A 23,797-nucleotide genomic window follows, 5' to 3' on the forward strand; every position below is an offset into this window, starting at 1 on the left:
GTCGTTAAGGGGTTAAAGGGGCTGCTGTGGCCTGTTTACACCAACACCTGGTCTTGTCATGTTTTAAGGTAAGGGGTCATGGAGGGAAGTGGTTGGTGGTGGTATGGGAAAAGGTAGGCCTTAGCAGTTATAATATCCCCTAGTCATGAGATTTGACGTCTGCAGCGCGCGCTTCTCACTGAGCGACGGGTCTCATCCCAGGTATTGCAGGGGGACCCCCCACGATCAGCTACTTATCCCATAACCCATGGATAGGGGATAAGTTAATTTTTGCCATAGTTCTCCTTTAACTGGCCAGAACACACCCAAAATCGGTCCCAGCCAAACATTGCTTCGTATCCTGTCATTTCTCCCAGCTGTTCTTTTTCTACCTGCTTGTAAGGCATGCCTACACTCTCTAATTCCTTAAAGTGGTACTCCGCCCCTAGATATCTCATCCCTTACCTTAAGCATAGGACAAAAGATGACTGATCACTGGGACCCCCGCGATCTTCATGCAGAACCCGGCGTTCCAAATAATATATTTAGAACTCTGGGTTCTCGTGGTGCGGGTCGTGACCTCACGCCACGCCCTTTCCATTTATGTCTATGGGAGGTGGTGTGATGTCACAAGAAGGTGTGGCATGATGTCACGAATTCCACCACAGGAACCAGTGATCTAAACATACTATTTAGAATTTTGGTTGCTGCATGGAGATTGCTGGGGTCCCAGCAGCAGGATCCCCTTGATCAGACATCTTATCCCCTATCCTTTACATAGGGGATAAGATATCTAGAGGCGGAGTACCCCTTTAAGGGACAGTTCATGTACCCAAAAGTTGATCCTTTGCAACCGTATGACCCCTAGCAAGTTCCCTGCATGAGTCCCATTCATCAGAAAAAGGCTTGTGCATGGAACTTGCTGGGTGTTCTACGTCTGCCTCATAAACTGCACCACCCAGCACCAGTTGCCTCTCTCTGCACCGCATTATGCAGATCGTGCAGGAGAGCAGCTTTGGTCATCCATGTTTTGCTAACTCTATTTTCACACACAGAAATAAATAAATGAGTCGAACAAGTCAAAGAACAGTTTAAAAAAAGGGGAAATTTATTTATAATTTATTAAAATGTTTGTGTAAGGGATTTTTTGTAACCTCCCATCACTCACAAAGAGCGTACAGTAACTAATACTCAGGACAGGAAAAACCTCCAGAGGGGAGGAAACCTGTAGGGAATCCATGGCTACTGTATTGCCCTTCCTCTGGGCATACTAAAGGAGGTTACCTCTATAATTTGGGCAAATGTTTCTGTCTATGTGCATGATTCCTAGGCCTGTGCCTTCATCCAACGTCTTGCTGTAGGTCCCGAAATGCTACTCCATGTCCTGGAAATAGTGCATCTAAGATAGGGGACAAAAAAAGATAAATTATTTACATGTTTATCGTAGAAATGCACATGGAACTGCAATAAAGACCTTTTGGACAAAACAATGTAACACTTACCAGTCACAGTCATGTGCATGACTTTGCATTCCCGTGTCCCTACACAGTGTCCAGCACCGGCCCCTCACTGATGAACATGAGCAGTGTTATTTCTGGGGCTATGCCTTCATCCAACGTCTTGCTGTAGGTCCGGAAATGCTACTCCATGTCCTGGAAATAGTGCATCTAAGATAAGAAAAAAAAGATCAATTATTTACATGTTTATCATAGAAATGCACATGGAACTGCAATAAAGACCTTTTGGACAAAACAATGTAACACTTACCAGTCACAGTCATGTGTATGACTTTGCATTCCCTCGTCCCTACACAGTGTCCAGCACCGGCCCCTCACTGATGAAGAATGAGCAGGAGCTGTGTTATTTCTGCTCAGTGCTGCTCTTTGGTGGACAATGGTTATGACATCACATGTGTGACACGCTGTTACCTCCTGGGTGTTCTATTTCAGTAGTGCTGCTCTCTGATTGGCTGAAAATCAAAAAAGCTTTCTAATATATTCTGCATGACTGTTATCTAAGGTTTTTGAAAATTTTTATTAAAATGGCGCCACTCCCTGTGGGTGTGTTATATTTGTTTCTCCTAACCAGACAGACTGTTGAGACCCAATTAGCTCCTAGCAGGCTATAACTACCCCTCCCCCTTACTACAATACATACTTAAATAATAACTGACACAACAACAATTCAACTTTTCCGTGGGTGGGAATCGGCCACAGCTTTATTTATAAAATTACTTATATAAATAACAATTTCACTGTAACAAAGACACCGATTGGCTTCTTACCAACCCGAGAGGTGCTGCCACACCGTCCTGTGTGGAGGTCTACCTAGGGATGACCCCGCTTTCACCGTCTTCTTACCGCCAAGCTGTGACTTACAATAAACAGAGATACAAAAAAAAAAAAAAAAAGGGAGGGAGGGCAAAACTCCGGGTCCTGGGCAGATTGAGGGGGAAGGGAGGCACCACAGCTATAAATACCCAGGGGAGGGCCCCTGAAAGCCCGGGAAACTATTAAACCCCTGATTGGTGCACTCCTTCCCCTCCACCCATGGCACATACCACTGTAGCCACTGGCAAGTTTTACAGGCGGGGGAGGGGGCTAATAAACCTTGCCTGTATATTTCTTAACCCCTTAACTGCTCACCAGTCAGGGGGCAAGCTAGTTATGCACAGCTTGCCCCTCCAGACTGTTGAGACCCAATTAGCTCCTAGCAAGCTATAACTACCCCTCCTCCTTACTACAATACATACTTAAATAATAACTGACAACAACAATTCAACTTTTCCGTGGATGGGAATCGGCCACAGCTTTATTTATAAAATCACTTATATAAATAACAATTTAACTGTAACAAAGACACCGATTGCCTTCTTACCAACCCGAGAGGTGCTGCCACACCGTACTGTGTGGAGGTCTACCCCGGGTTGACCCCGCTTTCACCGTCTTCTTACCGCCACGGAGGAGACCAGTTAGCCCTACACTGGGCTCCGACCCCCACCCAAGAGATACTGGATAGCCAACACCTGGGGCCACCTCAGCCCCCCGGCACACCTAACACATTTCCTCTCCAGGAAATCCGCTCAACACATTTCCTCTCCAGGAAATCCGCTCAACACATTTCCTCTCCAGGAAATCCGAGGTACCTGCCACCAGGACCATTTTTTTATTTTTTATTTTTTTAAATAACCGTGTGAACTTATCTCTCAGACTCGCCCAAACACCGAAGAGTGCTGCAGCGCTCGCACCACCTTGCGGAAAGCCGCTCTCAAAACAAAAACACACATGGGAAACATCAAACTGGGCAAAAATAGCAACACAACATGCAGATCGCCCGCGGCCCTCGTGCAGCGCTACCCTCTCCGGAAACCCAGCCACCTCCGCCGGCCCCGATACAAAAAGAGAGCAAATCCCGAACTCACAAAACAGTCATTCACGGACCCTCATGGAGCACGAGCTGCATCTCCCGGATCGCCTAAACAGTCTCGGACCGACGTGCCTTTTTTTTTTAAAACTTTTTCCATGAAACGCACAAAATAGGCACCCAAAAACACGGACACCCAAGTCCCATGGAAGGAGACGAGGAGAAAGTGCCCCATCCACATAGCCCTGAAAAAAGCTAGCGCAAAATCTTGGATCAGAAAAAATTTCGCAAAACGACAACCAAAAACCCGACCCGCAGCCGCCACCAAGCGACCCAAAAACGATAGGAAAAAAACGGTCGCCGACAGCAAGGCCACCCACAGCGGACACATATATAATGGTCATATGCTGATCAAAAGAGTGGACCAGACATTTAATTATGAATCACCATATACTTACTAACATAATTTACTTACCAGTTTCTAATATTTCCCACGGATCTACCAGTTCTTAATATTCCCCACTGATCCACTATGAATTAATCGTGTGGCATCCTATAACATTCTGTACCTTTTTGCAACATTCCATATGGTACTGTATCATGAACTTACCAACATAATATTTTTACATTTTATTAATAAATAATATTATTTAACTCACACTTATATATGTATATATATGTGTGCACCCTAGCACGTAATAGATACACCTTATAGTATATGTACTTATATGATTAGATGGATGACCCTAATTAGACTTGTGGTCACCTTAGTATTTAATATATGCACCTCAGTATATTAACACTTGATATATGCACCTATATAATGGATGGGTGGCCATAGTTGGTTTTGTGATCACGCACCCATCGCATATTGATTGTATGTAAATAGAACATCTACTTACCTGTTTGCTTATAAGCTTTTTGTAAGCACACTGTCTTGCCCTATCACAGTATGTAGGCAATACCTGCACTGTGATGTTTCCATACCAACGGATAAACAAACTCTAGATACAGGCGCAGCTCATCTGACCAGGTACCACATGGCCAGGATCACGTGAGTAAACAACGGCAGTATGCCGGCGTGATTGGCTGGAAGGATACTGTGGGCGGAGACCGGCGGAGCCCTAGCGTGATTGGTAGGAGGCATCTTAGTCCCAGTGAGAATCACAGATGCATGAAAACGAAACCAATCGCGGAGCCGGATCAGGGTGCGAGGAGGCTCGTCGGTTGTGGAATGCTGCGATTGGGCAAATGTTCGTTGTGTATAGAGATGACGTTCACATATCTTGATTGGCTACAAGTGCGGTGGCGTGTGATGTGTAAGTGATACATTGGCTAGTAAGTTAACAATAGAGTAGATAGTATGGTGATTGGCTGGAAATAAGCGCTGTGTGTAATTTCTATTGGCAGAGATATATACGGTTTCTGATTGGTGAGGTCTACACTAGACCCTCCCAAAAATGGTATAAATTGCTCAGAAGCACTGAGACACTCATTGCTGTCAGTTGTCTCCTTGATAAAGCCCTGTGAGGGGCGAAACATGTCGGGGTGACAGCATTTTATTTTAAATTTGCACCTCATCATGACCTAAAGAGTGAAATGCACATAAATAACTAATTCCTACCTAAGCACCACCGTCCAACCCACACCCGCGGTGCACAGCGCGGTGGGTGGTTGGTTTTCTCTATCTTGAACAGTGGTTGATGTCAATCATCACAGGCTCCAATGGTAGGCTGGCCATAAAATAAATTTACTTTGGTAGACCTACAAGCTATCACCACTATACGTCCACTCCAAACCTTTAATTGGAGTTTATCATAGTGACGTGCCTTTAGTGGACTGATATAGTGGCATATACCTTAAATTGGGACTAACAGTGGCGCGTAGACTAATTAGTGTATAGTAGGGACCAATAGTAAAATAGTGTCACCTCATGAGGTGTGGTTTTAAATGTTTGTTCTCACTTTTTATTTATACACATTAAAAGTTAAGTATTATTTATCAACACATATCCAAGAGGACTTTTTTAACCCCTAAGCAGCCCCTAGGTATACACCACCCACTCGCGGGCCCCCTAGGTATACACCACCCGCAAAGCAGAAAGAAAATCACCCCCTGCCATGTGCCGTGCGCCGTGCGCCAACCGCACCCCACTAGATCGCAGCGGGAAAGCCACAGGAGAATCCCCCTCCGGAAAAACCACCACAAACAGGAGAACCCACAAGGAAAGACAAACTGAGACTCAAGCGAAACCTACCCACCGCCACATCAGCTAAAGCACCCAGCACGACATACAGGAGTCCCATGCCTACCAGAGATTGGGAGCAAAACAGGAGAAAACATCAGACAATACACTAGGACAAACAGAGCAGCGGAGAGGGACTACAACTAGTGACTGAGAGAAACACCAAACCAAGGGGGGAGAAAACCAAAAGAAACAAAACCGTAACTGGGTGCCACCGATTCAGGATAAGGAACAAGCCTTAGGAGCTAAGGGGGGCATGTATCAATGTTGGTGTATAATACGGTAGATTGAAATGTAGACGTTTTCAGGTGGTGCAAATTTGGCGCAATTGCGCCAAATTTACCATTTTAGCGCAAGGCCCTTGATAAATTGGGTTGAAAGGTCACAATTGATCCAAGGTGGACAAGAGTGGAAGTTGCCTTGCAAAACGGTCTATCCTGCATCAAGGTATGTTGGTCTATTCAGTGATACATGTCTGTTGTTCCCAAGGCATTTTCTTTATATTAAGGTTGTTGTTTCTGCATTTTCCTTTAACATTTAGATAATGTCCCAGGAGATTGCAGAGGATTTATCCTTCGCAGGAGATACTAGTGCACCTGGTCCCTCTAATGTGTGTGTTTATAATACTCGTCGTTTAGGGTATAGCAAGCATAAAAACTTTTCCCAGCGCGAAATGTTGGTTTTGGTTGAAGAGGTATGTGTTAATCTTTTTTGTGTTTAAAATTTGTTTGTCATTCGTCGTGTTTGATTTTTCATTTTGGTGTGATTGATATTGTAGGATATAGTATTTTCTTTTGAAACTAGACTTTTTCTTTGTTTTGCTAACATTCAATGCTGCTTGTGGTTAAAGCTAGTATTTATTGCAGTCTTCTTGAAACTGGGGCCCTCCCGATGTTCTCCAACTACAATTCCCAGCATGGCCGTACATCTGTTGGCTGTCTGGCCATGCCTGGAGTTAGTTTTTTTTGCAACATCTGGAGGGCCCCAGTTTGAAGCCCGCTGCTTTCTTGTTTGTTAACCTATTTGTTCTTGTTTTATGTTAAATGTTGTCCACATAGACTTGGTAGTGTTTTAATATGTGTGTGCTTTCTACACCTGTACGTCTCATATTATAAGTTACATTGTGTTATCTAATACCCCAGGACCATTAAAGTATATGTGTTTTGATGGGTATTTTACACAGTGTTATTGATTTTGAACAAAAGCATGATGGCCCTGGTTGCACTCTTAAAAATATGCTGCCTTCAATCTGGCCAATCAATTATCTCCGGTTCCAAATCCCTTAGAGCCTGTACACATGTGCTTGCTGTGTGTCTGATTTTAGCTAGTTAGCTTGTAGGCACATTGGTGGAGATTTATCCAAACCTTGGCAGAGGAAGAGTGGTGCTGTTGCCCCTGGCAACCAATAAGAAAGCTTACTTCATTTTTCACAGGCATCTTCAAAACTCCAAGAAGCAATCTGCTTGGATGCTATGGGCAACTGCCCTACTCTTCATCTACACAAGTGTTGCTAAATCTCAACCATTTTGCTTTTCTAGCTTTGGAACAATTGTAACTATCTATCTTGTTAAGTTCCCTTAAAAGCAAGACTTGTGTGAACATAAGCTTTTAGGTGTTCATTACCTATCCTTTTTTTTAGCCATATTCCTTACCCACATTTGCCCTTTTTTTTTTTTTTTTTTGGGGTCTGGTTTAGTTTGGTTTTTTGGTTGGTGGTTAATTCAAATGTATTGCAGATTGTAATCTTAATGACAATTTTTATTTTATTTTTTTTGTAGGTTGTTTTGCGATTTGACGACCTGTTTGTAAATAAGTCACAAACGACTCTTGGTTTTAGGAATAATCTGTGGAAGGAAGTTCTCGTTTGTGTTAATGCAGTTGGAGTGGATAAGAGGAATGTGGGGCAAATAAAAAAAAAATGGAATGACTTGCGAAGCCAAGTTAAAAAAAAAATGGGTATTTTAACCAAGCAAAGGCGAGGAACTTCTGTTGTTCCTCATGTTAACATACAATTTAGCACCATGGAGGAACTGGTCAGAAAAACTTTTGCCACTGAACAAATAGAAGGGGTTGCTGATCTGGATGTGATGGCTTTAGCACACCAGAGGCATGGTGAGTTATTTCCTATTTGTTCTCTGCTTCTCATGTAAATTGCTGGTGATCGCGCCCCCTCCCGTAGGCTTGCATTGAGGGGCGGAGCACGACGTCACACGGGGGCAGAGGTGTGACGTCACATGCTGCCGGCCTTGTAGTCGCCCGTAATCAGAGTCGGAGACGACCCGCTGCGGAGACTGATTACAAACAGGGTGCCGCGGGCATGATCACAGACGTCCCCAGCTGGAGGACTCCCGCAATCAGGCATCTTATCCCCTATCCTTTGGATAGTGGAAAAGATGTGTAAGCACCGGAATACCCCTTTAATGTTGGCATCTTCGTAGTCAAATGTTAAAGGGGTACTCCCCTGGAATTTTTCTTTTTTTTTTTTAAGTAATCAACTGGTGTCAGGAAGTTAAAGGGGTATTCCTGGAAAAAACTTTTTTTTTATATATCAACTGGCTCCAGAAAGTTAAACAGATTTGTAAATTACTTCTATTAAAAAAATCTTAATCCTTTCAGTACTTATGAGCTTCTGAAGTTAAGGTTGTTCTTTTCTGGCTAAATCCTCTCTGATGACACCTGTCTCGGGAAACGCCCAGTCTAGAAGAGGTTTGCTATGGGGATTTGCTTCTAAACTGGGCGTTTCCCGAGACAGGAGGCATCAGAGAGGATTTAGACAGAAAAGAACAACCTTAACTTCTGAAGCTCATAAGTACTGAAAGGATTACGATTTTTGAATATAAGTAATTTACAAATCTGTTTAACTTTCTGGAACCAGTTGATATATATCTAAAAAAAAAAAAATCCTGGAATAACCCTTTAAATAGATTGGTAAATGACTTCTCTTAAAAAATCTTGACCCTTCCAGTACTTATCAGCTGCTGGCTAAAACCAATACATTTTTCTTTTAGTTTTTTTGGTCTGACAACATTGCTCTCTAATGACACCCCTGTCCGTGTCAGGAACTATCCGGATTAGAAGCATTTCCCCCTAGAAAACCTATCCTCTTCGGGATAGTTTCTGACACGGACAGGGGGTGTCAGTAAAGAGCTGATAAGTACTAGAAGGATCAAGATTTTTTAAGCAAAATAATTGACAATTGTGTTTAACTTTGTGGCACCAGTTGATTCAAAATATAACAAATCAAAATGTTTTCCAGTGGAGTGCCCCTTTAATGCTCATGCAAACATTTGCAAAAAGACTGTCTTAATACACAAATGGCTTCTCCAACATGTTGTAGTCTATTTTGCCAAACTTGTAACCCTCTAAATTGTGAGTTGCCCATAGCAAACAATCACAGACATTATTTAAGTTTAAAATAGGCGTGTGACAAATCACTACAGTGATCTCTTTTTGACCCCCCAAGAAAATGTCCTCATTTAGCTTGGGTCAGGTATTTGCTAATCTCCCCCCTTGTGTTCTCCAAAATTGTGGACACAAAGTCAAATTTTGTTAAAATATAAATGATGATTTTGCAAAATGTAACACAAACACACCTAAAGTCCGTAAACCCAAGTGAAAAGATTATTTCTAAACATTTAACGTACTGGTGCACCAAAGTAAAACTCACGACATGTGTGATCTCCAAATTCAGACATACTACAACATATATGTTACAATAAGGGCTCCTCACTATGCACATACCAAAGTGTGTTACATACCTGATATCCCCTTAACAAACACTTAGGGGGAGATTGGACAAAACCTGTCCCGCAAAAAGTGGCTGACTTGCCCATAGCAACCAATCAGCTTGCTTCTTTCACGTTTACCAAGACCTTGGCAAAATGAAAGAAGCAATCTGATTGGTTGCTATGGGCAACTCAGCAACTTTGCCTCTGGACAGGTTTTTACTAAGCTCCCCCACTGGGCGTATATATTGCGTTACGGTTATTACTGCTGTCCTTTTTTGTACTAACTCTTTTTAGTGTTCTGAAATTTTTTTTTTTTGGGTGTTGTTCTTTGGAGAAGACAATACTTCACCGATAGCACCACCAGTTGAGGAGCCCGAAAGACCAGCTGATCAACCACCAACTGCGGACATAGCACAGGAGACAATTCCCCAAGAAATTGAGACTGGGTCAATTGACGAAGATATCAACAATGACATAGGGTTCACTCCAGCTCAAACTCGGTTCTTAAATGATTATACTGAGCGAAACCAGGCAAATCTTAAGGTGATTGCTAACGCTGTCGTAAATATTGATCATTCCTTGAAAGTAATGTGTCAACTCTATGCCCAAAGTCTACAAAGCCAAGGTGTCAGCCAAGTAGCAGTTGACCCACCCACCATTGGTAACATTAATGTTGAGACACATCCAAGCACTAGTTTGGGTAGTGTGTCGCCACAACCTGCCTCATTAAACTTGTCTGTTGAAGGAGATGTGGCCTCAACCTCATCAGGGCTCACTTTACATTCGGTTTCAAATTATTCTGGTTTATTCCCCCGGTCTCGCTCATTAACACCAAACATAAATACTCAGTCAGATTTATTTGCTCAATCCCCTCCTCAGTCCTCAGTTCTAGATTTGTCCACACACAGGGTAACATGCCCCACACCACCTGTTCTTGCCTCACAACAGACCAATAATCCTTCCTCTACTAGGGCTGAATATTTGATGGATGTCAAAACAGAAATGGGGTCAGTTCTCTGTAGTTCCCTTCCACCTAAAAAAAGGCTAAAATCTTTTCCGAATTTTGATTGTTAGCTAACAATTTTTTTGTGTTTACATCTAGTTGTTGTGGACTTGTTCTAGTTTGTTTTAAAAAAAAAGGCGTAGATTATGTCCCTTTAAACATGACTACCTATCCCACGTGCATTTTTGTTTTTGTTGGAAATTTAGTTAATTTTCTTATTTTTGCAAATTTTACCAACATGTATAAGACAGAAAGGCATCTTCCTCCTTTTTTTTTTTTTGGTTTTTGCTTCCATAAATGTGAAACAATCGCACAAACATATAACTGCTATGTATTTTTTGGGCGAATATAATACCATATGTAAATATATACAGATATGTACAACTCTAATCTGATTTGAGTCTTAACTTGTGTGGTGTGTTATTTTTTTGAGAAAAGATCAATTAAAACAAATGTGTGGGAAGGTAAACTCCTTAGTATAATATCCAGGTTTACTTAATTGTCTCTCATAGTTGTGTATTCCTAAATGATTGCCATTTTTGGCTCAATTATACCAAGAAAATACCCAAAATTAAATGTGGGGGGAAAAATCAGGAGTCAGTTAACACAAGACAAAACAAGTAGTCCACAGCAGGAAAATACAACATTTAATCTGGCCAACTGAGTTTCCAAGGTAACATTTAATCTGAAAGACACTACTGTAAAATTAAATATGTAAAAGGCTGTAACACATTTCCAAAAGAATTTTTCAAAAATTAGTTTCTAAAGAACCGATGTGTAATTTCCTGCTGTCTTGCCCGACCTTCATGCGTGCCTTCTTGTCTATATTCCCCTTGACATGCTATATGTTCGCGTAAATCTGATGCTATTTCAATAGGAATTTGATGAGTATTTGCAATATTATGTAGAATACAGCATGCAATAACAAGTTTACCCACAAATTCTGGCTTGTAGAGTAGGGCACCACCAGTGATATCCAGGCACCGGAAACGGCTTTTTAGTATGCCAAAAAGCCTCTCGACCTGTGTTCGTGTTTTAACATGTGCCCTATTGTACTTTTTCTCTGCAGCTGTTGAAGGATTTAAGTATGGGGTCATCAGCCAAGACTGCAAACGATACCCATTGTCACCTGCAAGAATATAATAATTCCATATTAAAAACATTTTAATTCCTGTCCCCCTTTTTTGTTATTTTCAAAAAGGATAATAATGTGGAAACGGTAGAGGCCATCTGGCTCAAAATACTACTTATCAACAAACCACACAATAGCTGCATAAGATGACCTGGGTAGCTGAAGGAGAGATCCTGTGGATTAACTTCATCACCATACATGAAATCACACATCTTATCCCCTATCCTTTGGAAAGGGGCTAAGATGCGATGGACAACTTTCGTCCAATGCAAGTAAGCTATCCGTGTTTGAATGTGTGCAACTTGCCCAAAATTCAGAATACAGAGCTCTCTAAAAACAGGGAACTAGTCCCTTTACACCAAACACATATGAATGAATGAACATCATTTTACATGATTGTAAAGAAATGTGCCGGTACCCACCTAGAAGCAAGCCATCTCCAAAGGAACCATTTGCAAACATGTTTCCTAACAAGCTCTGTTGTAAAATATAGGAATCATGGTTTGAGCCTGGGTATGATGCCACTACATCCAGAATTTCAAAATTGGGCCCACACACAATTTGGACATTGAGGGAGTGGAAAAGTTTACGATTGCGGTAAATTGCCTCAAATTGGGCCGGAGGAATCAATGCCACATGTGTGCAATCGATAAGGCCAAGAATGTTTGGGAATCCAGCCTTTGCATAAAATTTAGCCATCATTTGCCTCTGTTCCAAACTGGTTAGCGGAAATTTAATATAATCATTTACAACATTGTAAAGGGCTTCAACCACTTCGTGAACAATCCTTGAGAAAGCTGACTGACTTATTCCAAATTTGGAAGCTACACAATATTGGAAGGAGCCCGATGCGAGATAATGCAGCACAGCTATTAACTTTGTCATTCCAGGAATGGCTTGACTGCGTTTTGTCTTGCTTTCCAAACTAGGTTGGAGTTTGCTGTAGAGTTCTTCAATTGCTTGTCGACTTAATCTAAACTGCTGTCTTATCTCCATTTCAGAAAAAGAACTGAGTGCCACACGCTCTCTGAACACTCTTGGCTGACGACGTTTTGTGATTAAGGACTGAGGTTGTGTTTCCTCATTCTGCCACATCATCATTATGGGTAAGTGTGCCTCCATTGTAATCTTGTTTTAGTGAGACTGTAAGAAAACCAAAAATCAAAAAAGTTTAGCTACATCCAACATTTCTTAAAGGGGTACTCCATTTTCACCTAATCTACATATCACTAAAATCTTTATCTAACCTGAGGATTTCAAGGTCCAGACTCCTCCTTTGCTATCCTGCACAAGCCAAACACCAATATTGTAAAAATAATGCGCGCACTCGATCCAGTCGCTATGCATCTCTGCTCTATTATGTATTCTCGCATTGGGTGTTTGGACTGACCCCAGGGCCAAATCTGTGTGTTCCATGCTGTTAGTAGTTCTCCCCAATTTGGTCAAGATGTGTAACCCCAAAAAAATTAGTACTAAACAAGTTTGGAATGCTTCTGATGTTAAAAAGCAAAGAAACAAAGAAAAGTCCCTAAACAAAAATGTTAATCTTTGTGGAATACACCAAGTTATGGCGAAGGAAACCAAAAAATAAAAAAAAGGTCCGTAACACTGGAATGTAAGCCTCAAAAAGCCTATACGTTACTGACCTACTGGACATTGCAAGGTACGTTGCCGAAACTTTAACCACAGCAAAAAAAAAAATGTGTCCGCAAAATTGCCTATAACAAAATCGCAAAATGAACAGACATTTACATGGCCCAACATTATCTGAAAAATTTAGCAAACTACTAAATTAGCTAAAAATAATTAGATCAAATCCAGATTAATTAGATTTGGTTTGGGGAGGGGGGTGGGTGGTTGCTGATGAAATTGCAGTAATATATAGTATAGGTCAATGTTTTCCAACCAGGGGTGCCTCCAGCTGTTGGCAAACTACAAATCCCAGCATGTTGGACTATATATTAGTATCTAGTCTAGCCTATATTACATACTCCTATATAGTTCCACATGCTGGGAGCTGGAGTTTTGCAACAGCTGTAGGCACCCCTAATTGGGAAACACTGATATATGCTATCTCCTACTATATAGTCCCACATGCTGGGAGCTGGAGTTTTGCAACAGCTGTAGGCACCCCTAATTGGGAAACACTGATATATGCTATCTCCTACTATATAGTCCCACATGCTGGGAGTTGTAGTTTTGCCTTACCGTCTTACTGTAAATTAATCAGCACCCCCTTCCACAACCCAAATCAACTTATATTTATTGATTTAATCAACATTTGATAAAAAGCCTAATAAGTTGATTTTGTTGGGGGGGCAGGCAGGCCTTTAGCTGTTTAAGGGGCCCCACTATTTGGGATGGCAGCCCTGCCTAGCAGTACATACAGGTTATAACATTAAACCTCATCTACATTGTTGTTAATGTTTGCAATTTTTGGCCTGATTACCCATTATACCATTTGAAGGCTGCCTTACCTCAGTCTCTCCAGGTTGCTCGGTGTGAGTAGCTCCGCCATTTCTTATTTATTTTGCGGGGTTTTGTTCCCTGGTAAATTTATTTTTGGCGCAAGTCCGTTTAAAAATTGCGCAATTGCGCTAAAAAAAAAAAAAAAAAATGCACGGCGCCAACCAATTGCAAGAGCCCAAACCAGTTAACCAATGCCTATCATGCCTGGGGGACATGTGATCGCAACGACGCCGCTGGGAAACAGTAAAGAACGCCACTGCGGAGCTGCAACTGAAAGGAAGGTATGTTTCAGCCCAAAGCAAAAAACATTTCTCCATAACATTAACTTAGGTAAGTTAGATTAGAAAAACCTACTGCTCGTTATCCCATGGTCCAGGATGCAAGTAAGGAGGTCAGTTAAAGACAGTTTGAAGCAGGGAGACCATCAGGGGGGAGACAGTTGGGACACCTGGAAGGAGCACTGGTACAGTCAACAATGTCACTCACTGGCGGACAGTGTAATAGAGACATCCCTGCGTCATAAATTAGATCTTCATGATGCAGGGATGTCCCAGGCCCTTGCTGCGCAATGAGCATGCGGACACTCATGTTCCCCTCACATAGAATGACCACCTGACATTTGCCCCTCACCTAGAATGGCCCATGTCCTGTGCCACTTGCGTAGAATGCCCCCTGAGGGGGCAGGACAGGAAGCATTATATGGGAGGGGAACATGACGGTACCATTAGATGTGAGTGGCAGAGGACATGGGGCACAGGACAGGGGGTATTAGCTCGGAGGGGCACATGACAGGGCCTCCCCCGTCATCTGCCCATATAATGGCCATGACTTAGAATTCACCCCTGTCATGTGCCCCTCCCACATAATGCCCCCCATTACATGTGACCCTCACATGTAACGCCACCCTGATGTGCCCATCACTTCGAATAACCCCTGTCCTGTGACCTTCACATATAATGACACATGTGGTGAGGGGGTGCCTCCATTTTTATTTTTTATTGTTGGCCCAAAATTAATTAGAAAGACCCTGATAGAGGGCATACAGCTACCTATGTTGCCATACAATTTGATAGTCGTGCACAAAGGGTCACTAGGTATTTTGGCAAAAAACATGTTGTTTTTGTAAAGAGGCAGCATTTTGTGTGTGAATTTTAAACCAAATGTTTGTGGTGTGCTCTTCCAGGTTCGGTGTTTACCAAAACCGAAAAGCTGATAGTCAACTCAGAGAAGACGTCACTTGTGAGTAGCCCTATGTCATTTGGCATGCACATCAAATAATTAGCAACACATTATTTTACTGCCCTGTAGTTTGATCGAATGTAATTCTGTAAAACTATTTAGGATCCCAAATTTTTGTGCTGGCTGGGCGGGGGAAGCATTTCTTCCAGGTGGGGTGGGTGGCGCTTTGGGAAACAGACCTCAAGCTGGTTAAGGATACATTACCTTTGTTAGTGCAAACATGGCCATCTAAAATAATTTCTAACATAAAATTTTGACCAGTTGGCCCAATGCCTTGGACCCACCCTAAAAAATTTGAACATATGGCTAGGGTAAATTTTACAAATATTAATGGAGACATGTTTTCAGACATAGAACACTGTGATGTTTCTTACTTCCCTTTAAGTCAGATAAATCCATGCCTGATCTTCTTTGGTATCATATTTCAGATCTGTCAAGAATTCAAAAACGTGGGTGAGGATGTCCAAACAACCACGCACTGAGCAGTCCAAAAGTGTCACGTCAGGTAGGCTACATTCCATACTGAGATGATAACATTATTTCATACAACACAAAACAAAAACTCCAAATGGTCGTGTGATGTTACGCAGCATGCTGCATGTGTAAGTGCTTGATTGAAGCCTAAAATGACCACGATGAGCTGACACACTTTACCAATGTGCGAGGCAAGGCACATGCAAAAATCTCGCACACATAGATGGAGATGACTAAAAACCTGGCCAGATGTCCAATTTCGCAGGTTGACAGAGAAATTTTTTTTTGGGATGGTTGAATTTGGTGGAGGCATTGTTTAAAATGAAAACTGCAATCTGATTGGTGGTGCTTTGAAACGGGTCAACTTCTACTCTGTACCGGTTTGTAAAAAGCTACAACAATGTGTAGCTAGGCAGATGGCTGAGGCAATGTTTGAGGCTACTGCACATGCACACAGCAGCTCGCACATTGCAGTGGGTCTGCTTGTTGCTACCTATTTTGGTTATGTTCACCCTCTTCAGAGTGTGAACAGAATCTCCAATAGCTTAATTCAGCCAGCGGAGATTCAGACTGCCCGGCGGCCGCTTTAGGACTGCGCCACACTGCCCCATCAACATTGACTGCAATTACATGTTATTGTTGTGCTTTACATTCATTGGCAAAATATTGCACAAATGAAATTCCACAGTGTGAACAGGTCTCGGGGAGACCCATTTGCAATAATGTAATGTTCACAACACGGACTTACGATTGTGGAATTCCGCGCAAAGTCCGTAGTGGGAACATACCGTTACAATCCAAGCTGCCACATGTCAAGGCAGCATACAGTGGTCATTAATTGGCAGCTAAACATCATCAAATCTGCTGGGTATCCATTTAGATGAACGTACACTCAGATTTAACATGGAATGTGGCTGTGTTCAAAAACCGAGAAAGTAATTGTAACAAGTGTAGAAACAGTACAGTGGTCCCTCAACATCCGATGGTAATTTTCTCCAAACTACCCATCGTGTGTTGCATCCATCGTATGTTGAGGGATTGTTGCAATGTAAAAAGTACATTATATACTGACCTGTCCCCGCCGCTCCTGACAGCGTCGTCACCGCTCCTGATGCTGTCCCATGGGTTCCTGCTGCTGTCCCGCTGCTCCGGCATCTTCTTCGGGGTCCTCCGGCATCTCCGGCATTTTCTACGGGGTGCGTGCCTCGCTTTCTGGTGACGTTATTACGTTGCTGCGCCGGGACGGCATGCGCAGCGATGTAATAACTACACCAGAAAGCGAGGCTCGGACCAGGGTGAAGTTGCAGGAGACGCCGGAGAATCGCAAAGAGGACCTGGAGCAGCGGGGCTAGGTAAGTGAAGCTGCCGGGGATGCTTAAACTGCTATCCCACAGCAGCTTAAGCATTTTGGGCTGTCGGATAGCAGTTAATGCAATGGCCCCGACATCTAAAAACATCGTATGTCGATGGTGACATCAACATGCGATGGCCTCGGAGAGGCCATCATATGTCGATTTGATCATATGTCGGGGCCATCGCATGTCGGGAGGTTACTGTACATGATATGGGAGTAAAATATGTGTTGGACCGATTCTTTTTCCAATTTTTAAACATGTGCAGAGCAAGAGTATTTCATTTGGACATTGCAACATTTGGGTTGGTGGTCTGCCCAAAAATTGCTACTGTCAAGTCCAACACTGTTCCTCTGCGTGTGGGTATTTTGGCTTTTAAAAAGCTTAGAAAAATATGTAACAAATTAGAAGCACAACATATATAACAGATATTTCATGATTCCACTTTTCATTCTTTCAGAGAAAAGACAGTCCACAAATGCCAGACAACGGGGGCAAACCTTCCATCATAAAGAACTTGTGGATATGGTTCGGCTCATTGATGAGCTGAGTGCCACACGTGCCCCAAGAGGGCAGGTGAACCAGCAAAAACATGACATAATGTCTCAAGTAGCTACCTATCTTAAGGAAAAATATGGAACATTCCACACTCCCAAACAAGTAAAAAAACGCTTCTCCGACTTAAAGGTTCGCGAAACTCGTAGACTGGGGTCTATTCGCCGACATATTGCTGAAGGTAAGTACATATATTATGCTAAGTAACACTGACAAAAAAAAAAAGAAAATTAGGCAAAACAGGGAAGTAAAGCCTAGGGGAGTTCATTAAAAACATGTGAAAAGGAGATGTTGCCCATAAGCACAAATTTGACGCACTCTTTTAATTTCAAATGTGATTGGTAAAAAGTAAGTAAGCCAAGTTTTTGTTGGGTTGGGGAAACTAGTTAGGATTACTTTGTTTTCTGAACTATGGGGCCATGTTCGTGGAGTTAAGGTGTCAAAAGAAATCTTTTAGTTTAAAGGAGTTTGTCAGGAAAACCCACACTTTAGAATTTCCCAAAAGTAGATAGGTTAAGTAGGTGATTGTGGGTGTTCCAATCCTGCTAACCCCGCTAGCTCCTGTACAGGGTCATGTAAGGTAAGTCTGCATTAAGGGTTCCAACAAAGGGACACGGTGCATCGGCCAACACACCCCCACCATGTATCCCCCTTCTTAGTTTTCCTTTCCCGCAGTGCGAAGAATGTCACATGATGCAGAGTTGCTGTGGAGACGGGGGAAGCCACGACAGGTTAGCTGACGGAGTGTTTATCCACGTCACTTCCGGCACCAGCGTGTGTGTCCCTTTCGTATCCGCAGCAACGGAGCATCGTGAGCGCACTTGTATGACGTAATATATGAGGAATGTTAGGGCGGCGGATGCTTGTTAGCTAGTCCCCACCTCTGTTTTACGTCAGGATTAGGGTCAGGTATTTAAGGGAGGATATGGGAGTACGACAACAAACTGGAAGAAGCACTTTACGTGCAAAACGGGCGTTGCTCGTGCGGTTGTCTGGCCACCTGCACCATTTTGTATGTTCACTCATGCTGCTGGAAATAAAGAAGCTTCTTTTGAAGTATATCCCAGATAGATGCATGTACGGTGTATGTTGGCTGGTAATTCCAGTGAGAAAGTTCAAACAACGCTTCATGCAGACTTCCAGTGGCATGTACAGGATAGCTGTGTGCCCTACAGGTGATAAACCCGCCAATCGAATTTGGATGGGAACAATTATATTAATTAAAAGGTTAACTTTGCGGCCCAAAATGTTTGGGATTCAAAGCCTTTGGGTCACTTCTACTTAGTAACAATGCCTTATTTTTAAGGCACAAAACATTGGACATATGTTTGACCTATTTAAGAAATGGAACAACAGGTGTCTCCCTCCAGGTCCCGAGCACATTTCCACACATCTCTTGTCCTGACTCTGGACTCCTGCTTGCCTGGCAGAAGTCCAAAAGCTATTAGTGCAGAGATGGTGTGTGCAGCCTTAGCCAATCCTATCTCATTTCACAGTGAACTGGTCTGGCCTGGGTGTATCATAGTAAGTGACGAATTTCTCCCTTCTATGGCTTGAGATGATGTAATGCCTGATGATGAACCACCCTTCACAGTGTGGAAATCTGACTGAGACTAAGGCGAAAAAACATTCCCAGAAATGGTTAACATATTTCAGAAAAATCAACATGGCTTAAACATTAATGCATATGAATTTTGGTAACGTATTTTGCCAATCTTTTAAGTGGTTAGTCAATCAATCCTTTCAAATAAATAATATATAATCCACACTCCTAATTTTCAGAACATGAGCCAAAGGAAGACACACAGTTGCAGGCAAAATGTACAGATGAGGAGGAGCCAAGTGTTAGTGGCAATTGCAACAAGCCAGATGAGAATCAGGTGAGTCCGGCTTAGTGACCTCCTTGTGGCACAAACTTGCAAACACACATAATTAGGCATCTTGGCCACTCTCCTTTGGATAGTAGCTAAGTGGTTAATGTAAATTAACCAACGTAAAAGTTTTATTCTTGTGTTTCTATTTTTATTACAATTAAAACCTTTCTGAGTCGGTAAAATTTAGATTCCAAATACAAAACATAATCATTACTTAGCAGATTATAGATAACACCAATAAAATCTAAATGGGAGAAAAGGAGATATCAGATGCAAAGTATTGGAAGGGAAAATCAATTCGATCTCCGAACTAAAAATATGTTGACCTTGCTGTCCACATTTGATTGCTCATATCAGGGTTCACGCAAGAGCCCCACTTTGAGGCTGCAAAGACCGGTAAAAAGTTTTGCAAAAAATGAAAAGTTGTGTCAGGGCCATCACTTGTTTATCGATTACACAAAAAGCATTAACTATTCAACAATGTTTTTGGGGCAAGATGTGTAATAGAGATGAGCGAACTTCTCGGCTCGGCAGTTGATGACATTTCCTGCATAAATTAGTTCAGCTTTCAGGTGCTCCGGTGGGCTGGAAAAGGTGGATGCAGACCTAGGAGATGTATCCACCTTTTCCAGGCCACCGAAGCACCTGAAAGCTGAACTAATTTAGGCCGGATAAGTCATCAACTGCCGAGCCGAGAAGTTCGTGACGAATCGTATTTACTGTAAGTTCGCTCATCTCTAATGTGTAATCCACTTTATTATATTAATATGTACAATTTACCAGGAACGCAACATCCTAAATTGACGAAGGACATTATTGATGCAAAATGTGTCTAATTCTTTCACAGGAAATGTTGGTTTGCCCGGAAACAGAATATTTTACATTGCATTTGCAACCCATTGATAGTGAAAAATTTGAACAACTTCCAGAGCCACAAAGGGAGAATCCAGAAACCAAAACTATTAGATTTCTTGATCGGAGGCTATGTCAAATGCAAGAAGAGTTAACTAGACAAATGTCCACCTTAATACAAAAAATGGAGGAGAAAATAAATGCAAAACTTGACCATGTGCTCGCTCGAATTACTGTTTTGGAAGAAAAATGCAATGTTTTGAATCCGTAAAACACCCAAAAAAAAATACACGTTTCAGTGTTAGGGTGGTTTCCCACCCGGTTTTTACAGATACTTGATCACATACGTCAGGGAGAGGAGGAACCGCTCCCTGCCGCATGCGGTCCCGTATCTCATATAGTTCTATGAGCGACCGGAGACTAACGCTGCCTCCGGTCGGCTCTGATTTGCAAACGTATGCAGTTTCTAAAGGGACCTTAAACCGCAGTTGACTGCGGTTTAAGGTCCGGTTAGAAACCGCATATGTTTACAAATCGGAGCCGACCGGAGGCAGCGTTAGTCTCCGGTCGCTCATAGAACTATATGAGATACGGGACCGCATGCGGCAGGGAGTGGTTCCTCCTCTCCCTGACGTATGCAGTCACATATCTGTAAAAACCACATGGGAAACTACTTACATATGTTTGAGATTTTGTTGTCTGTATCTTTTTAGGTTAACTGTTTAATCCTTCTTCCGGATACAACTACTGTGATCTCCTGTACGGGCCCTGGTACTACACATGAAGATAGCGTTTTTGGCAGGAATGATGCTGCGCATGACACGCCACTCCATGTATCGGGAGAGTATATATGGTGTGGAGTGTTGTACACTGCATCATGCTGGGGACAGACACACCACCTTCCTGCGTAATGCCAGAGCCCCATACAAGAGATTATGGGTGACACAGTGGTCAGTCCCCCGCAATCTGTAAGGCTGGCTTCACAGCAGAATTTTATTCTTGGCTGAACAGATGCGATTTCCAAAGTTAAAATCAGCTGAAATCAGATCAGTGCTGGGACATGTCCGCACCCATTAACTAGTACGGTACTGCGGACCGGATCATAGGCTGCTAGGGAGGACATGAGATATTTCTCCAAACCTGTGCAGAGTAAAGGTTGGCCAGTTGCCCCTAGCAAAAAGATTGCTTACTTCATTTTTCATAGGCCTTTTTCAAAATGAAATAAGCAATCTTATTGTTTGCTAGGTGAAAAGCAAAAAATGGTACTCTAGACAGGTTTGGAGAAATCTCCCTCATAGGGGGAGATTTAACAAAACCTGTGCAAAGGATAAGTTTGACAGTTGCCCATAGCAACCAATCAGATTGCTTCTTTAATTTGGCCGAGGTCTTGGGAAAAATGAAGGAAGCAATCTGATTGGTTGCTATGGGCAACTGCACCACTCTTCCTCTACACTGGTTTAGTAAAATCTCCCCCTCTGATCATGAAATGTTGTCAGCATGTGAGATATTTGACACAGAGTGGAAATCATCCCAGACCATCATTTTCTGTGCATATGGAAAAACAGACATGAGTTGACCCAAAAAATATTGTACGCCCTAGCAAACTACAATCAGGTCAGCAGTCCACTAATAGTTAAGGAATATGTGCATGTTTCGGCACAGATTCGAGGTCAGCTGATTATAGATTAGGAAATCGTATCTGTTGTGCAGACACTAAAATTGTGTTCTGAAGACGACCAACAGATTCACATAAGTTTATGGTTTGGTGGGAAAACAGTCAAAATAGTAAAAGTACATGTTGAGAATGTAAAAAAAAGGATGCTGACTACATTGTGAAATAACAATGTAGTTAATTTGGAATATGTTTTTTTTATTTTTTTATGTTTGGAAAAAATAAAAATATTTTTGACAAAAAAAAGTTTGTTAAGTGTAAACGGAAATAACGGAAAGCACTGGCCAATTACATCACATATTCTAGAGACACTTGCACAAAAAAATGAATTTCAACACCCATGCTTGCTTGCCTTTAAACAGTGGAGCATCAGACACTTTCTACGTGTCCTTGCTACCACTCGTAGATTTTTAGACGATTTTGACAAAAATAACGCAATTGCGCCAAAAAAAAGGTCTAAATTTTTTGAGCGCAAATGATAAATAACAGTCCACTGGATTAAGTTGTCTACGGTACACCAAAATGGTGACAACTTTAGAAAATCATCCACCAAAAAAAACGCAACCAAAATGCAAAAAAAACGCAATTGCGCAAAATCGGTAGACGGGAAAACAAGTCTAAAGGCAATGATACATGTCCCCCTAAGTCCACAAAACCCGGTCATCCAGAGCGTAAGGCCAAAAGACCACTCACTAAGCGTGCACCGCAGAAAATGATACCACACCAAAGCACCCCGTCAAGAAGAGACGTACCCAACTCACAACCAGAGACCAACATAAACATACTCCTATATCCGAGACCCAAACCCAACAAACACACAGGAACAAAAGGCGGATACTACCCAGAACAGCCATAAGCACACTAACCGGGGAAGGAGAGGGCACCAACCAAACCTAGCCAGCTGAAGACAACTGGCCTGCCAAAGCCCCAAGGGCAGGCACGAAAATAGAGCCAACCCTGCCCCCCCCCCCCCTGCAACAGAACGCTCACTAAGTCCAGAAGATGGAGAAGGCACAAAAGCTGGAGGAACCACTTCACCACGGCAGGCGTGGGACAAGGCACGCTGGAGACCACCTGGTTGCGGGTACTCTGCCGCCGCCCGGAATGGCGCCGGGAAACCAGCAGCAGAGGACTCAGGAAGAGGGACAGCAGCGGCCGCAGTGGTTTTTTTTTTGGGAACTCGGGGCGGAGAGGTGATGGAGGGTTTGGGGTGCAGTGGCCGCAAGAACCATGCGCCGTGATCCGAAGTTTACAGCGGTACCATTGTCGGGTCAATCAGAGTTGTGATTATTATTATTATTTTTTTTAATAGGTATAAAAAGCGACCAAAATACGCTATATGGGACTGTAGAATTTATATATTTAATTATTAATTGCGCTTACACCCTAAACTGTGCGATCAAATGATGATATATAACTTGATAGTTCGGACATCGACGCACGTGGCGATACCACATGCGTATGTGTATTGAAATCTACACAGTTTGTACTTTTTCATTTCATTGTAATTTATTATTTATTTATTATTATTTATAATTTTTTATTATTTTATTTTATTTTTTGCGCGTACGCCATTGAAGGAGAACTGCAATCAAAGATATATTTTGATAGTACAGACATGTACGCAGCGATACCGTATACGTGTATATGCTTGATGTAATACAGATTTTTATATTTTATTTATTTAATCATTATTTTATTTTATTTATTTATTTATTTTTTTATGTATGGGGAAAAAAGGGGGGGGGGGGGAGTAGTGATCCAAACGTTTATTATGGCAAGGGTTAAATTGATCTTCATGAACATAACTTTTTTTTTTTTTTGTGCAATGCTTTAGCTCCATAGGGAGCCACAACACTG

General features: G+C 42.3%; 3 protein-coding genes and 1 long non-coding RNA gene across 8 annotated transcripts; 2 read left to right on the plus strand and 2 right to left on the minus strand.

The window, feature by feature from the left end:
* Positions 1 to 1,070: 1,070 nt before the first annotated feature.
* On the minus strand, positions 1,071 to 1,954 carry LOC130282446 (uncharacterized). Its single transcript, XR_008846385.1, has 3 exons — positions 1,747 to 1,954; positions 1,482 to 1,646; positions 1,071 to 1,378 (listed from the first exon to the last, which is right to left on the minus strand). It is a non-coding gene; the product is annotated as an uncharacterized LOC130282446 (long non-coding RNA).
* Positions 1,955 to 5,926: 3,972 nt separating this feature from the next.
* LOC130283169 (t-SNARE domain-containing protein 1-like) lies at positions 5,927 to 10,437 on the plus strand. Its single transcript, XM_056532374.1, has 5 exons — positions 5,927 to 6,034; positions 6,129 to 6,281; positions 7,366 to 7,699; positions 9,653 to 9,976; positions 10,418 to 10,437. Exons 2-5 carry the CDS (start codon positions 6,132 to 6,134, stop codon positions 10,435 to 10,437), a joined length of 828 nt encoding a protein of 275 aa, XP_056388349.1. The 5' UTR covers positions 5,927 to 6,034; positions 6,129 to 6,131.
* Positions 10,438 to 10,950: 513 nt separating this feature from the next.
* Positions 10,951 to 14,401, minus strand: LOC130282444 (putative nuclease HARBI1). 2 transcript variants are annotated; one of them, XM_056530700.1, is made up of 3 exons: positions 14,274 to 14,401; positions 11,873 to 12,593; positions 10,951 to 11,447 (listed from the first exon to the last, which is right to left on the minus strand). In XM_056530700.1, exons 2-3 carry the CDS (start codon positions 12,570 to 12,572, stop codon positions 11,074 to 11,076), a joined length of 1,074 nt encoding a protein of 357 aa, XP_056386675.1. In that variant the 5' UTR covers positions 12,573 to 12,593; positions 14,274 to 14,401; the 3' UTR covers positions 10,951 to 11,073. The 2 variants fall into 2 exon arrangements, with proteins under 2 accessions (XP_056386675.1, XP_056386674.1); XM_056530699.1 differs by lacking the exon at positions 14,274 to 14,401 and adding an exon at positions 13,928 to 14,065.
* LOC130282445 (uncharacterized) lies at positions 14,082 to 20,609 on the plus strand. Of its 4 annotated transcripts, none has more exons than XM_056530704.1 (6): positions 14,082 to 14,200; positions 15,103 to 15,158; positions 15,587 to 15,663; positions 17,445 to 17,720; positions 19,322 to 19,419; positions 20,261 to 20,609. In XM_056530704.1, exons 3-6 carry the CDS (start codon positions 15,618 to 15,620, stop codon positions 20,534 to 20,536), a joined length of 696 nt encoding a protein of 231 aa, XP_056386679.1. In that variant the 5' UTR covers positions 14,082 to 14,200; positions 15,103 to 15,158; positions 15,587 to 15,617; the 3' UTR covers positions 20,537 to 20,609. The 4 variants fall into 4 exon arrangements, with proteins under 4 accessions (XP_056386679.1, XP_056386680.1, XP_056386676.1 ...); XM_056530705.1 differs by lacking the exon at positions 14,082 to 14,200 and adding an exon at positions 14,337 to 14,382; XM_056530701.1 differs by lacking the exon at positions 14,082 to 14,200 and adding an exon at positions 14,396 to 15,013.
* Positions 20,610 to 23,797: the final 3,188 nt, after the last annotated feature.

Source organism: Hyla sarda, chromosome 7, assembly GCF_029499605.1.
Source record: "Hyla sarda isolate aHylSar1 chromosome 7, aHylSar1.hap1, whole genome shotgun sequence".
In the NCBI taxonomy this organism is placed as follows: Eukaryota; Metazoa; Chordata; class Amphibia; order Anura; family Hylidae; genus Hyla; species Hyla sarda.